Genomic DNA, 16,663 nt, shown 5'->3' on the forward strand with positions numbered 1-16,663 from the left:
CCAATATTTCTCCCCTGATAATTTCATAATGTCAAATTTGTGAGTATGTGTTTTCCATGTTGTAGCTACACCACAGCATGACTCGCCCACCGCAGTTGAGCTTGCAGGTGCCCAAACTATCACAAGGACCGGCTGGGACCCCCCCCCTTGAATACTATTTGCTATTTCTTTGAAAATGACTATGTGTAAGTGTAATACATACATGAACTGTGAGGTGTTGGCTTCGACCACTTGGCTCACCGTGGCTTGTTTTGTTTCTCTGTAGTTCATCTTTCTGCTGTTGTTTCCCTCACTCCTATTTTTACAATCCATCGGGCACTTTCTTTGGTGTCTCTTTCCCACCATCAACAGACTGTTTTGGTAGCTATGGCATCCTTGTTTCCAAAAATGTTATACATAGCCAACACATGTAAAACCTCTCCTATTTTGTCTCTCCCAGATACCTCATTAAGTACTATCATTTATAATTATATAATACACAGGAATAATTATATAATACACAATAATATTTATATAAAGATTCACCAGAGAATTACAATTCTCTGGTGAATCTTTTAGTTGGTTCTTGTTTAATATCACTGTTCTAGTTTTACCTGTGTTTATCATGAAGAAAACAAGGATTTCTCTGAAATGTTTGGTTTTATTTGTAGATGTGTGTGTGTAATATCGAGGAAACTGTTTTTTTATTAGTCATGGTCCAGCTCCTATCTTAATGTTTTTGCTAGCCTGCATGTCCCCACTGAACACCAACAAATTCTACATTATTCTCACTTTTTGACTAGAAAAAGTGAAGAAGGTGTTTGAAGTCCACCAATTAGATGTCATGTCCATGCTAACACATTGAAAGTCTTACCAAAAAAATTGTTTAACTCATCATCAAGACAAATTCCAGCAACTGGACATTGCTAAGCATCATTGGAACTTTGACTGGATGCTGGTTCTATGGTCAGATAATGTAGAGCTTTTTGGCCATACATGAGGTGGCTTTGGAATAAAAAGGATGATCATGTTGAAAATAACCAACACCAGACACTGAAGTATGGTATCATTGTGGGGCTGTTTAAATTCCAAAGGCAATGATACCCTTGTAAGGGTAAATATCAGCATGGACTCTTGAACTACCAAGAGATTTTAGAAAACATATCTGACTTCTACTGCCAGGAGGCAAACACTTGGTTGTCACTGAACGTTACAGCAGGACAATGATCCAAAGAATTCCACCAGATCCACACAAAAATGTATTACAGACTACAGAATCAAGCTTTTATTCCAGTCCCCTGACCTAAAGCTATTAACATGTTTTAGGGTGAGCTGAAGAGGAGAGTCCCCAAGCAAGGACCAAAGACGGTAAAGTTAGCCTCCACCCATTTTACGTTGCCCGACCCATTCACTCTTAAATTCAAGTCCATTCTTGGCAATATTTGCATCAAAGACAAGGGCCTTAATTCGTTGGAGTCCATGCGCCATACTCTATTTTCTGACATCATGTAGTTGTGTATAATAATGAGGAAACAGTTTATGTTTACTTATGTCGAAATCCAGCTTCTTTTCACATTCCAGCTAGCCTACAGCCATGTCCCCGCGACCTGCCGTGATCTACCCATGCTCCTGATATTGTAACTAAGCAACAGTACACAACAACACCAACACATTCAAAATGTTTAACACTTTTTAACTTTGTTACTGTGGAATTTATGGGAAACCAAATTGTAGTATCCATACGAAAATCACACAATTCTCCAGGGCCTTCACAGACTATCACTGTTTATCTGTCCACAAGAATCTGCCCAGGCGAGATTACTCATTAAGATCTCAATTTATTCCAATGGCAGTGTTTGGAAGGCATTATCTGCTAGCTAGAGAGCAGTCTGCAGATGCCAACCTCTAATTATCTTTCTCTTTCCTTGCTGATACTTCTTGCACATATCCTCCTCCTTCCTTGCTCCATTCCACACACAGCTCTCCTGACGACACAAAATTCTTTTCACACATCATCACTCTTTCTTCCGTGGTGAAATCCCTCCCTCCTCTGCTTTCCTATCTGTGATCATAGATGGCAGCCTGCTCAGTGCTCAGGGCCAACCGTTTTAAATGGAGAGAGGTTCTGGTGGGTGGATGGTAGTCAGCTCTGTGCATCACCAAAGGCAATCCCTGGTTCTACTTAGGATTCATAAGAAGGTTACAGCAACAAGTCCAACCACGTTTCTAGTACTTTTTCCTCCCTTTTCCTTTTTCTCTGTAGGTGTCTTTGTCTCTGAACTTAGCTATATTAATAAACTTTACCCTATATAGAGTGTGCCCTTCATGATTACTGACACCTTTACAAAAGCGTAAGAAAAAAGAATATGGAGCTTTGAATGAAATGGAATTGTTGTTTCTTGGCTTGATCTTAAGCTATGACAGAAATCTTAACCTAAACTGAGGTAAAATTGTTCAAGTAAAACCGAATAAAGAAATACATATTTTTTCTCAAAAACAGAATGTTGGCACCCGTAGAAGTAATACATAAAATAGACTAATTTCATCTTCCCAAGTAGTAAGTATATGCATATGGCTGTAAAAGTTGGCTTTGGCATATGAAGAGGGACGATCATGATGTTTTGCTTTCAAAGACCATGAGAACCTTGTTAGGGTACATGAAATCATGAACTCTTGTCAAATAACAAGAGACTTTAGAAAGAAATCTGACAGCTTGTGCCAGGACACTTAAACTTGGTTGCCATTGGACATTCCACCAGGACAATGATCCAAAGCATTCCTCCAGATCCACAGAAAAATTGCTTACTGACTAAAGAATAAAGATTTGGACAGGCCATCCCAGTCCCCTGACCTAAGTTCATGGTGTGGGATGAGTTCACAAGCGAGGACCAATGATGCTAAATTCCATACAGTTATCTCAGCAAGGGGACGGTGCTTTATGATTTTTATGATCAGTAGAAGGAGTCGCAGGAAGCACATGCAGAGATTCATGAAGTGTTGTATTCATTTGTGGCTCTACTAAGGAGCTCCTTTTCAGAAGGCAGCATTTGTAAAAAGATAAAGCACACTCTATACTAGTACTATAATGAAAACAAAGTAAATAGCTTGATAAATGTAATCAAGGGCATAAGAATGCCTGGCACCACACACCACATACGGACAATGACTGACATAGGTGGATGGGAACAAGAGGGATACATACACATTATAATGGTACAATGAGGAACAGGTGCATGATGACTAATCGCAAAACCAGACTGGGTGACAGTTGCCTCTACACTGCATTCATAGGCCAGTAGTACTGTACTTAGTAAACTAGGGAGCCCAAAGCCAGAGGTGAGGTAAAGCAGATGACAGAGAAAGTGTTAAGGTTTTGTTTTTTACATGACCAATTGTACCATAAATAACGGTTATAATCTTGTGATATCTAAATTGTAAGATCAAGCTGATGAAAATAAATTACTTTTTCATAGCCTTCATAATTTTCATTTTTCTCATCTTTACCAAAGGTTGCCAATACATTTAGAATGCACAGTATATGTATCAAGGGCTGCAGTCAGATTACTCTAGCTAGTTGATAGTTAGCTAAATTATTTACCTTGATTTAAGTTTGATAGTGAATTTGCTTACCTTGATTCTGAGGGTAAATCTGGTGTGTAGGTCTCTGTTGACTGGTTTTAGGAGAAGGAGTTCTGCGGTTGTCCTGTTCAGGGAGAAGTACTCTGGGAACGTTGAGGGCTGACCTGGAGTGAAACAACGCCCGCAAAGAATGAACTATGCATTTATTTTTGTGCTTTTTGACAAGGAAGTGGACCTCTGATTAGCCTTTAGCATTAGAACTAGAAAAGCCTGGTCTTAAGAGACTCTACTTGAAATTTAATACAAATATTCAAACAGTCTAATAAATAAATGTTTAAACATGCTAATGGGAAATAATACATTTGTTGTGTTTATGAAGGTTTCATGTAACACTATTTTTCATACTATTTCAAATTGTCATGTTACACCACCATGTTACAGAAATAATATAATGCTACTTTTAGTAGTTCATGTTATGGTAAACTATAATGTGAAATGTAAAATATAAAACAGATTTTTTATTGTAAAGATTATTTTTGTTTGTAGTGTTGGTTACAACTAAAGCATTTTTTATAATAACAGAAAATAACCCAAACAACCAAAATGCACAGTGAGATCAACAAAATACCAAGGCTAATCATTAGAATAAGCATGTGCATAAGAAGTGTGATTAATAGTTTTCACGGAAAACAAGTTAAAATTTTATTTAATTGTCAGTAATCAGATGGTTATTTTGTGGCCTTGCTTGTGATTACAGTAGTGTATGATTCTTTTCAAAATGGCATTGGTTGGATCTCATTCAGCAGTTATCACATGTCCTAACAGCCAACATAAATCTTTGTCACTGTCATGCACGGCTAGAACAACATGTGCATATTGATAGCAGCCAAATGAAGCATATATCAAACAAAGCAAAAGGCCTGCAGTAGTTCCTCCATTCGCCAAATTATCTGATCTAATGCATCCACACAGACCTACGGATTAGAATACAATAGAAGAGGTTAGGATTTTTTCCCATAGAAAAAACAACATACGTGATAAAGAAAAACATTATGCATTACGTAAGTTTAATAAATGTATCTATATATGGGAATGTGTATTATGTATCTAGACAAACCTGCAGTTTAGTGCCTATTTATTTTCTTTATGGCGTCCCCATTGATTGCAACTGCCAGATGCATGACGCAAACTTTTTTTTGTCTTACATTGGTGGTTTGATTGTTTTTACCTTTGGCATCGAAAAGTAGGTGCCTTATTTTGTGGAGAGTGTGGGAGATCCTATCTCACTTTGGAGCCGACTAGGCAGGCTGTTGATTGTCAATGGAAATAAATTGTCTGTGCTGGCATTTCTTTCCTGTAAAACATAAGGTTCACCTGCTGCCTGAGATGCATCCTTTCCCAGATTTGGAAAGTCGTAAAGAATGTACTTAGTTCTGATGTCAACAGCTAGCCCAAAAATATGCAACCAGCTTAAGCGTGGAACAATTGTTCTGTAATTGCAATGTAACCAATCGGTTTGTAACAGACAATGCGGTTGTGTATAGACAAACATAGGAAACCTTGGAGAACTTTTTTCCAAACAAGAAAATTCACTATTTTAGTAAATATTAACCCCAAACATTTATAATTTCCTCAATAAAAAATCTGGTTTCTGGATCCACTCAAACATTTGAATGCCTTACATTATATTTCTTCAAAAAGCATGAAATTTTACAAAAAAGCCGTATGCTCGTAAATTTCTGCAAGTGTTTGTGAATGAAAACAAATAATGACATGTCCAGTGAAGCTGGTTCGGGACTGCAAGGTAGTCATGATCCAGAGTAATTCTGAATCTCAAATCGCATATTTTGCACTAGTATGTACTTTGCGGATGATCATGAAGTACGTACAGTTTAGTATATAGAATGCTAGTATGCCGGTATTGGGACCGAATAGGGCATACTACCTCGTCATACAATTGCGTCTCAACAGATCATGTCACGCATTAACATCATGCCAAGTTTGAAACATTTAGCTAGACACCTTTAAGCATTGTGTTAAACTGACTAATGTTTCCTATGAAGTTTAATGGCTTATTAGCCAGTAATTGGCCTACTAATAACTTACTACTTGGAATATTCATAAGAATTGAGCAAATGCGAGCGAGACTGAAGACAAACTTTACACTGCCAAAGCTATTTAATTTCATGCCACAACATCATTCATTTGTCCTTCATTCGTCAATGAAATTGATACAATAACTGTCAATGTAGGTGACGATAACTGAAAAGTGAAAAGATGCGAGAATTGTGGAAACCCCTCTTTTACTGCACTATTATTGGAATCAAGTGTGCTAAAATAGAGTTGGAGAGGAAGCCTACAGGACAGCAGATCTCCAGGAACAGTTTTGGGAAGCCCTGAACTAGCTGGTGTTTGGTGAAATACCTGCTGCATACTTTAGATTGGACTGTAGGGAAGTGGTCCTGGCGTATTTGCACTAACCACTGCTTCTTCAGCTCAACGTCCAGCGGTAAGCTATGATGGGAAGGGTCTACTCTTTACCTCCTGCGCTCCACAATGTGGTCTCAGATGTGCCGCAGCGTATGCATGTCACATGCAAATAAAAAAGCTGGTGAGTGCATATTTTTTGAAATGTTTATATTTTGAAATGTCGCTTGAGCTGTAGGGCCTGTTCTCTCAGTAATGACATCTTGTACTGAAATTCGAGGTGTGGCATTGTCATTTGCTTGTTCTACCTAAATGGCGTCATCCTTTCCTCCTGCCTAAATGTCTAATTTGGTAGAGACACGGACACCTGCTAAGTCTGCACCTCTCTTGGATGATTGGCCTTGGGTGATTATCTCCTCATAAAGCACTTTCCTGTCTAATAAAGCATAAAATGAAAAAAATATATGTCTTTAAGAATCCATTCCTTTTGCACCATTTGAGCTGTTAACATTGGTAAGGTAATTAAACACATTTAAATGGCAAATTAGCTTTTAGTCAACCTGATGCTAGCCACACCTCTAATATTAAATGATAAAAGATCAAAGCAGGACAGTGGAATTAATCATGCAACATATACTGTACAGGCAAGTGGGTCTGGCAGCTGTGTGAAGAACCTACCAACCAGTATGAAGTAATGGATCCTTGGCCTGTCAGTGGGAGGCTGGATGTTTTGGTCCATATCCTCTGCTTTTATAGGTGGGATTACCTCCAGTGGGTTCAGTTTAATCTGGAAAAGGAGGTGGGAAGGGGGGGGGTGTATCCAATGAACTGTTAGTACCATATATCCCCACTACTAGTGGGCTTTTATGAACAAGTGATGGTTTCTTTGAAGTCCATACGCATTATGCAAATACTACACCATTCTACAACGGGTTGGACACAATCTGCATTGTGATTGGTTAAAACACATTCATGCTAAAAAGGCTTTTCTGTAATGCATGGGAAGGTCTATGATTCAAAATGGAATATTTTGTTTACTGCTCTATTTGATAAATCACTCAGATCAGTACCATCGGCCCAGCCAGGGTAATTTCGTGAACTTTCTCAACGCTGTAAAAATAATCTATGCATTACTTTTCCTTGCTTCTTGCTTATCAATTGGTTTGTAAGAAAAGGTGTTTTTACCATATGAAATTTGATGTTTTATGCTAAGTTATAGTGAAACATAAATTCCAGTCTTCCATTAAACAATTAGTTACTAGAAAAACTGATTATCAGATATGGATGAAAATCCCTTCATATTAACGGTTAGTCAGACTTCGCCCTCTTAGATTTAAAATCCAAAAGCAGATTGCCTATGTTTTTATTTTCTTCACTCAACACAATAACTGTCTATGCGGTACTCTCATTGAAAAGTAATATTTCCTTAAAAACTATTCTAACTCTTACCATTCAAAAATACATTATACTTTATCTCAGCTATGGTTTGTTCTATGATGCATTGGTAGAGCATTTTATATTCATAAAGCATATCACACAAGCAGTTGTAAAACTAGACTATAGGCTACAGTATTCGGAGACATGAATGCTAAACATTTTTTTCTTTATTTATTCAGTCATGTAACAACCTGTGCCTGGGGTATATTTATTCCGCCTAACAAAACATTTAGCAAAATACACACATTTAGATAGTTCTTTCCCAGTTCTGCTCTGTTTGACAAAACTTTTAACTAAAACCTTTTGTTTGGTGGAATGAATACACCCTTAGTAAACTTCGCATGGCCAGAGTTTCTCATTGCTGGCATGAAAACAACATTTTACTAATCATTATGTAAATGTTATACAAATGATTTTATTTTATTATTGTAATCTAAATAGGCTCATAGCCATAGAGACTTGTAACTCAGAGTACAGCATATCGTCTTTGGGACTCGACTCAACGTTTAGTGACTCGACTTAACGTTTAGTGACTCGACTTTATCACTTAACATTACATCATACTGTAGCTAATCTTTTTCTAAATCTTTTTAGCTGAATTTCTTGTAACTTCTCCTATTCACACAAAGACTAATTGCTAATAGACACAATCAAAGTTAATTAGTTATCACTGCAATTCCCTAGCCTACCCTACAACACTAATACAGTAAGTGGATGTGTGCTTAGTGGTTTGTGCTGTTCATCTCCAGTATACCCAGACACATGGCTAACTAACAGCTCTGTCAGAATCCCTCTCTTAGGGAACGTATTTATATCCCAGGGATCCACTGTAATCCTTATTCCCACACACACATACACACGAACGAACACACTAATTCACTTTTACAATGTCTGGAGGTGCATGTGCAAAATCAAATCCCTCTAGCTCTGCACAATGTTGATTAGCTATAATACTCTCCTCCAGCCATCATCACAAGGACTCCAAAGCACAGATAATACCCCCACCCACCCACACACACGCACACACACACACACAAAAACCTAATAAATACACATCACCTTAATAAGGTGTGTCTAGGCTTTGTAATTCATCATCAATTATTCATTTAGAAACAAATCTCACCATATAATCATATAGTACTACATTTATTTTATTGCAGCATGTTCAGACTTCTAAACACCTGGAATGTTACCAGTGTTTTAACTCACCCACTGAAAAATTTGTAAGTTAAGTAACTTTCTTTGAATTAGTGGTGCATTATTTTCCAATCTAATTGTACAAAATAACCGTAATGATTATAAACCTCTTACCAACTCTATCGTCATAGTCACAAATGACTTGTACCCAATAAGAGTGCAACTTTTGACTATATATCCCTCAAAGTTATGTATTCGGGGACCGTTACTGAAAGGTTTACTTATTTTATTAACTGAAATACAATTAGTAACTGAAAGGTTTACTTATTGTTACTGAAATATATGATTTACTTATATATTGTAACTCAACATTAGGAAAATTCACTAACTCAAACAACTAGATGTAAAGTACCAGGTACAAGTTTGGGGAAAAATTAGGCAAGCAGTTGTCGTAGCTAAATTAGATGCCTAGGTCAATGAGTGATTCAACTGATCAAAAGAGACAGCAAGGAAACAAAGTAAGGAAAAAGCCCAATATTTGCCTGATGAGAAAGCAATGTGCTCAGGGTACAGTACTTTAGAGATCCACCTAGGCACACCGACCCTGCGTACTTAGCAGCCTGCAAACCTTTTATCATCAATTATGAATCACCCGGGACTCCTGTCAACAAACAACAACTGGGATTCACAATGACTCTTTTTGTCTTTATTTTTATTCATGTCTCACTCTACCTATTTGGGTTTCTGTTCATATCCTTTCTCTCCCTCTCTTGCTCCCCTTTTCTCATTTTTTTTTGTTTCTCTTTACCTGTCCTTTTCTCCCTATAGACACTGCCATTCAAAAGTTTGGGGTCACATAGATATGTACTTTTTATTTTAAAGAAAATAAATGTTTGTGTCCATTAGAATTACATCAAATTGATCAAAAATACCTGCAAATGACTATTATAGCTGAAAACAGCAGATTTTTTATTGAATATCTACATAGGCGTACAGAGGTCCATTAACAGCAACCATCAGTCCTGTTTTCCAATGACACGTTGTGTTTGCTAATCCAAGTTTATCTTTTTAAAAGGATAATTGATCATTAGGAAACCCTCTGCAATTATGTTAACACAGCTGATAACTATTGTGCTGATTGAAAGAAACAATAAAACTGTCCTTCTTTAGACTAGTTGATTATCTGGAGCATCAGCAATTTTTAGTTCGATTACAGGCTAAAAATGTCCAGGTTTAAAGAGCTTTCTTCTGAAACTTGTCAGCTTATTCTTGTTCTGAGACATTAAGGATATTCCATGCAGGAAATTGCCAAGAAATAAAAAATTTCCTATAAACAGAACAGCGCCAACTGTCTCTAACCAGAATAGAAAGAGGAGTGGGTGGCCCCGGTGTACAACTGAGCAAGAGGACAAATACATTAGAGTGTCTAGTTTGAGAAACAGTCACCTCACAGGTCCTGAACTGGCAGCTTCATTAAATTGTCCCCGCAAAACACCACCCTCAACGTCAACAGTGAAGAGGTGACTCCAGGATGCTGGCTGTCTAGGCAGAGTTGCCAATAAAAATAAAAGATTAAGACACTGGACAGAAGAAGATTGGAAAAAAGTGTTATGGACAGACAAATCTAAGTTTGAGGTGTTTGGATCACAAAGAAGAACATTTGTGTCACACAGACCAAACAAAAAGATGCTGGAGGAGTGCTTGACACCATCTGTCAAGCATGGTGTAGGCAATGTGATGTTCTGGGGTGCTTTGGTGGTGGTAAATTGGAAGATACTGTGTGTACAGGGTAAAGGGTATCTTGAAGAAGCAATCCATTTTCAATCCATTTTACAACACCATGTAATACCCTGTGGACAACACATGACTGGAGCCAGTTTCCTCTTACAACAAGATAAAGACCCAAAGCACAGCTCCAAACTATGCAAGAACTATTTAGGAAACTATTTAGGTATTCTGTCTATAATGGAGTGGCCAGCACAGTCACCAGATCTCAACCCTATTGAGTTGTGGTGGGAGCAGCTTGACTGTATGGTACATAAGAAGCGCCCATCAAGCCAATCCAAGTTGTGGGAGGTGCTTCAGGAAGCATGGGCTGAAATCTCTTCAGATTACCTCAACAAATTGACAACTGGAATTCCAAAGATATGTAAGGCTGTAATTGCTGTAATTGAAGAATCCTTTGACAAAAGCAAAGTTTTAAGGACAATTATTATTTCAGTTAAAGATCAGTATTTGTAACCTCGTCATTCATTTTACTATATTTCCTATTAAAACGCATTTCATGTATGTTTACATTGAAAACAAGGACATTTCTAAGAGACCCCTGAACTTTTGAATGGTAGTATATGTCCCTCAGAGACCCAGTAAATATACCAATGATGAATAGCCAACACAGAGTAGTCCATTGTCCAAAACCACATGGGACTGTCACATACTGTAAATCCAATCTCAGTTTGATGCTTAAGTTGATGACTACCTTCCAGGGCTCATAAAGGCCTCTTTCTTCTCTTGCTGTCTCTCTTATTTCTCACATCCTGTAAGAGATGTCACATCCATAACACCCCATCTCCCCCTTTTCTCTTTCCATCAGTCTGACTCCCACAACCCCTTTCTCATTCCCTTTCCTGTCTCTGTCACTCTCCATCCCGAGCTATATCACTCCGTCTTTCCAATGGTGAATTAAGCTGTTGGCTTTACAAAATAAGATGACTCATATGTCAGCTCTAAACGTCTGCTCTAATTGCGGTTGTACCAGACCAGAAAATGTATTTAAAAAGCTGAGACAAAACAGAAAGGATTAGTGTACCTCTATGTGAGCGCAAGGCAGTGACTGTAATATAAGGGTTAAAAAGCTTTTAGACCAATGTTATACATGCATGCACACGTGCATCCTCCACCCACCTACCCATCCACACACACACACTAACAGCCACACTCTTAATACACCCTCTTTTCATCAGCCCATCTTCTACACAGGTTTGTACCGGTGGTATCAACTCTGGTATGGTGACACGATAGGTGAGAGGGTTGCAGTCCTTGGTGTTGTTGACCAGGAAACAGGGCAGGAACATGGGCCCGAGGTCATCGCCGTCAAGAACATCTATGGTCAGCGTGGTGGTAGCAGTCCGCCTGTTGGCAGCGAACGGGGCACGGTCCTGTAGGAAGTTAGTCAATGTGCCATGAATAAGTAGAATCTTTAAATGTCATCAACATCAATCAATCATTCAGTCTTTATACAGTACCAAATGATCTTCACAATTCCACGATCAACCTTCTAAACCTAAACCTAATGAACATAGTGTCAAGGCTTGAGGAATACTATACCATTGCTCGATCCCTACTTAAATATCATACCCTGCTCATTTTGTTAATATACCTTTTCCTGCTCTACCCAAAGGTGTTTGCCAGAACCTACAAGACCAAAGGAGAGCACATTCTCCAGCCAAGAACCTGCAACAGGGAGTCCTTAGAGACGGACACCTGCTCCACTGGAAGAACCGGATCAGTCATTTAACTCCTTGCCACACTGAAAGGCTAAACCACTAATTACAGTGTATGCCCTTCACTCATAATCACAGCAGTGGTACACTCTGAACTGAGAATACATTCACATCATTACATCCTTCTTTTTACAGTAATTTATAATCATTGTCAGGCTCTCTCATAATGACAAGCAGCAATAGGTCAGTAATTAGGTAAAAAAAAAATGCATATGCTAATCATGATAATTACATAGGTACACATATTTGTGTACAAGGTGCATTGTATTCGTGTGAGGATTTGTTCTTTTGCATATTACCCGTAGTAATTTTTTTTTTTGATCAGTTAAGTTTAACTTTCTTATTTAAGGTAAGAACAACATTACTGTCACCTTTTGGCTTTGGGATTCAATCCAGGATCCTTTCAGTTATTGGTCAATCTTGATTACTAGGCAACCTTCTGCCCTACCTCATTAGCACCACTTGATTTCCGATACTCTTCTCTAACTCTTGATATGCTTGGACTCTGAGGGAAGCTGTCCTTGCTTTTCATTAAACAAATCCTGATTGGTAAAGATGTCAGTGTTACGAAACGTAATTTGACATAACTCCAGTGGCTGGAGTCATTATGCAAATGAGGACATTCATAATTAACCTGAAGGATGGACTGAACTGTTAGTTAGGTAAGTCTGGATTAAAAAGTATTACCGTTGTGCAATTGTTTGGTTATTTGTATAGTTTGTTGTTTCTGTGTTTGGCTGTGGTGAAGGAAAAACAATGGTCTCTTGATGAGCCACTGTCTGTATAATTTAATATACCAGAACACAAAACAACCACAACAAATCAACGTTCATTATATTGCTTATATTCTGGGACTAGATAACTTTATCCATCAAACAATGAATTAAAAACAATCAAACAACTAAAGCATACAGGGGCTGATGCATTTTTTATGCATTTTTTATGGATAAACAAAACCTATAAGTTGAAATGTGTAACCAAAACAGTTGATATATTTCCTTCCAACTGTGTAAATGTTATTTTGAATCAAAACACCTAAGCTAACTAGTGAGGTTTTGGTTTGCCTGGTGATTATTTATTTTTTATTAAATACAACAAACACCAATGTAAATAACAATTCATAATTGACAAAAGCATATCCATAAAACAAGCAATTCAGATTCAAACCTTACAATCTCTTTAAATATGAAGGACCATCCGGTCAATCAAAAAGGTATTCCTTTTAAAAGAATCAAAATATGCACAAACACACATGTTCTGCAATTCACAAAGAAAATAGCAAAGTGTCTCACGTTGGCTTGAACAATCACCAGGTAGCGAGTTCTCTCTTCATAGTTGAGTCTCTCAGCCAGAACAATGTCCCCAGAGAGAGTATTCCCCACGACCACAGTTTTATTAGACACCTGGGGGATAGAAACAGAGGCACAACGGACATAGTTCACTCACCGGTATCATTAACAACAGACATTGTTTCACTATTCTGGAGTCTTGCTATCCCATAGCCCTATAGCCTCAGACTTTATTCAGAAAGCATAACATCCACCCACTGGGTCGTTGGGGTTGTACTGGATGCCATATTCTATCTGTCCGTTCGGCCCATCATCGATGTCTGTAGCCCCGTTGTTTCCACTAAATCCTGTGAATATAGTGGCCCCGACGGGAGTGAGCTGAAGGCAGGGAAAGACAGAAAGTATCGTCAACACGTATGTAAATCCGTCTTTATCAACACTATACATTATATCACACTGATGTATCTGATCCCTCCCAAGATTGCAGGGACACAGTGCATAATATTCTAGTGGATAATCCAAGAGAAGATGGCCAAATATTGTCAGAGCTATGAGACCTTGAGACCTTTGTTATTAAGTTATAGGAAGTGTGAATGATTTGAACTGAGAACACTGTTGTCAGCCGCCGCAGATGTTTGTTTCTCCTGGGGGCTCCGCATCTCCCTGACAGCCATGAAAACCTCTCAGAGAGATTCCGCTGAGAGACTCCAGAGAGATGCGTTCCAGAGCACCTGTGGGAACCAAGGGGAGTTCAGCTACGTTCAGGAGATTTGACAGCAGCGGCATCTGACTCAGAAAGCAGTTCAGGGAGTAGTGTTTCCCGGGATGGAACACATTGACAGGTACTTAGTGTGAAGTACATAAAACACATGCAGTGTCAATAAAGGAGACAACTGTCATGGTTGTCTACTCTAGACAACGCAGTGTGTAACTCTGAGTCTGTTGATACAGGCGTCTCAAAATCTGTCAAAATCTGTTTCTGCTAGATGACATAATAGGACGTTTCAAACGTCACGAATGTGATGTCGTGGTACAGTGTGTCAATTGTAGGGTGTACAGGTGAAAGCTGTACCTCTTGTGAAAAAACTCAGAGGCGAACGGACAACAGAAAGATGTAACTAAAGTCATAAGTAACTAGTTTCATTTGAAAGAATGCATCAGTGATTTGTAGTTGGCTGATTAATAGACTATCCTGTTGAATGGTGGTCTTAAGCTGAATCAATGCTGAATCAAAGATCTCATGACAAGGATTACAGCATTCTACATAGCTGAACCACATTTAATAGCATAGTACATAGTCATTGTAAGATAAAAACACCACTGAATTAAACTGTGAATGATAATTAAGATTTAAGTGGTGAAACATTCATGCATCATTATTCTGTATAGTAACGATTTGTACTCGGTTGAAATCGGGGAGATATCCATTTAGGTATAATTCAAACTGATACAATTCTAACATGAGGAGACAGCAAAAGGAAGAAGCCAAATGTCACAAAATCTAATTCGATATCCCAATTCCATGTGCTCTTTGTCTGAACTGGGAGAGAATTGAATCAAGCTGATCTCACTTGAAAACACATGGGTACCTGTTCACAAGGAATGGGACATTATACACAGAGACACAACCACACAGATACGCATTATGATGTTAGTCAAAAGCATCATCCTGAAGCTGTCTGGGCCAGATGTATAACACCTGTATGATACAGAGCACAAACCCATGTCATCATAGCCATCTTGTGCACAAGAGCAATTTTGAAGATCTGAGGATCTGCTGTCTTTTTCATTTTTGTATTTAAAAGAATAAACACTTCTATGTACAACATAATTGCTTCTACAGTTGACCTCTGAAGGGGTCAAGTTGACTTGAAAACCTCAATGGATAAATCAGCCTGAATGACTTACCCGGGGGAGAAACACTGACTAAAGCAAATAGACAAACATTTTGTAGAAACCTTCTCTCACCTCACTGATGGACATATAGTAGCGTGGCTGCTGAAACTGCGGCGTGTTGTCATTTTTGTCCCTGACTACGATGCGGACCTCGTGGAGAATTACTGTCCCCACAAACCTATTGGTGCACTCGACGTTCACCACAATAGTAGATATGGAGGAGGGGGGCTGACAGTAAGAAGGAGTGGGGAGACGAGAAAGAGGGAGATGGAGAAAGGAAAGGAGAGACAGAAAGAATAAATCAAACCATCAGTCAATGAAAGCAATCATCATGGAAATGTGAGCAGTAACACAGCTCCAAATAACTCTGTAGTTGATTAGTTCCTCCACATGTTTCAAGCACCGATATACTGATAAATGCTCATAGCCTCAGCTTTTGTACTTCACAGTATCTTGTGTTTTTCATATTGCAATCTGTAGACACAATAACAGACTCTAACAGGGGAAGGGGTGGGATCATGGAAACATTGCGGGAACATTTCTGTGTATTAGTTGTCAAGACATTGCCCTTCAAAAATAATACTTTATTGCTGTTGCCAAGAAAATCAAGGCCTGATTGATGAATAACTCATCCATTCATAGCTCTTTGTCTGATGGGAAGGATACTCTAAGGGATATCGTTGGCAAGGGATACTCTAACAGTGACAGAACTGGAAATCTGTTATTAGTGTCTTTGGTAGAAGAAAGTACTTCCCTAGAAACAGATTTGATCCTGTGGGTCATATGGCCTCAATCGATTTCAACCAGCTGCCAGGCTGATAGTTTGTGTGGTTTGTCACCGAATTGAAAATGTTTTTGTTCAGTATATAGAAAAGATTTTAGTGGACACTATGTCATTTTAACTGTATAAAACACAAATCAGGAGTTTTTTTGTTTTGTTTCCTCAGAGTTTGTTGAATAACATATTATTCAGGGGGCCAACCAATTCCCTGTGTGCTCACCCCTCCCGTCTTTGCAAAAACACACAGTGGTTTACAATGTTTGTACAGCAATTCACATGAGATGATCCTTGGTTTAATTTAGCCTTAAAAACAATGAAGCCAAGTCATGATGCATGTCATTTTATTATGTCTTGCAAGACACACTTTCAACTGAAGCCATAAAATTAAGAAGGCTCAAAATGGCGTAAAGGAGTCTAAAAAGAGAATGCATTTTGGTCAAATGACTAACACTATGAATAAATCTAAAACCACTACCAAAACAATCACTAAATGAACAGCACATTGCACTCAATCCAATGGATGAAGCACAGTCTCGTTGTTAGAGCTGTTCTTTTAGATATCCTGTATTAGCAATTCAGTAATCTCGGTTTACCCAGAACTAAAGTCTTGCTTCAGTGGTCAGATGCTTAATGAA

At 38.4% G+C, this 16,663-nt stretch overlaps 1 protein-coding gene across 4 annotated transcripts in view; it reads right to left on the minus strand.

Annotated features, from left to right (window-relative positions):
• The window catches only part of LOC105010659 (protocadherin-15), a 226,731-nt gene that overhangs the window by 138,201 nt on the left and 71,867 nt on the right, over nt 1–16,663 (minus strand). For all 4 annotated transcript variants that reach the window (XR_004575807.1, XR_004575806.1, XM_034292761.1 and 1 more), the window contains exons 6-11: nt 15,320–15,475; nt 13,610–13,729; nt 13,355–13,465; nt 11,547–11,717; nt 6,664–6,772; nt 3,610–3,722 (exon numbers count right to left, since the gene is read on the minus strand). Coding sequence is in view for 2 of the 4 variants with exons in the window: in XM_034292761.1 (XP_034148652.1) it covers nt 3,610–3,722; nt 6,664–6,772; nt 11,547–11,717; nt 13,355–13,465; nt 13,610–13,729; nt 15,320–15,475 (780 nt within the window). In the remaining 2 variants the exon portion in view is untranslated. The remainder of the gene's footprint in view (nt 1–3,609; nt 3,723–6,663; nt 6,773–11,546; nt 11,718–13,354; nt 13,466–13,609; nt 13,730–15,319; nt 15,476–16,663) is intronic.

The sequence above is a fragment of the Esox lucius genome, chromosome 6 (assembly GCF_011004845.1).
Source record: "Esox lucius isolate fEsoLuc1 chromosome 6, fEsoLuc1.pri, whole genome shotgun sequence".
Lineage (NCBI taxonomy): Eukaryota > Metazoa > Chordata > Actinopteri > Esociformes > Esocidae > Esox > Esox lucius.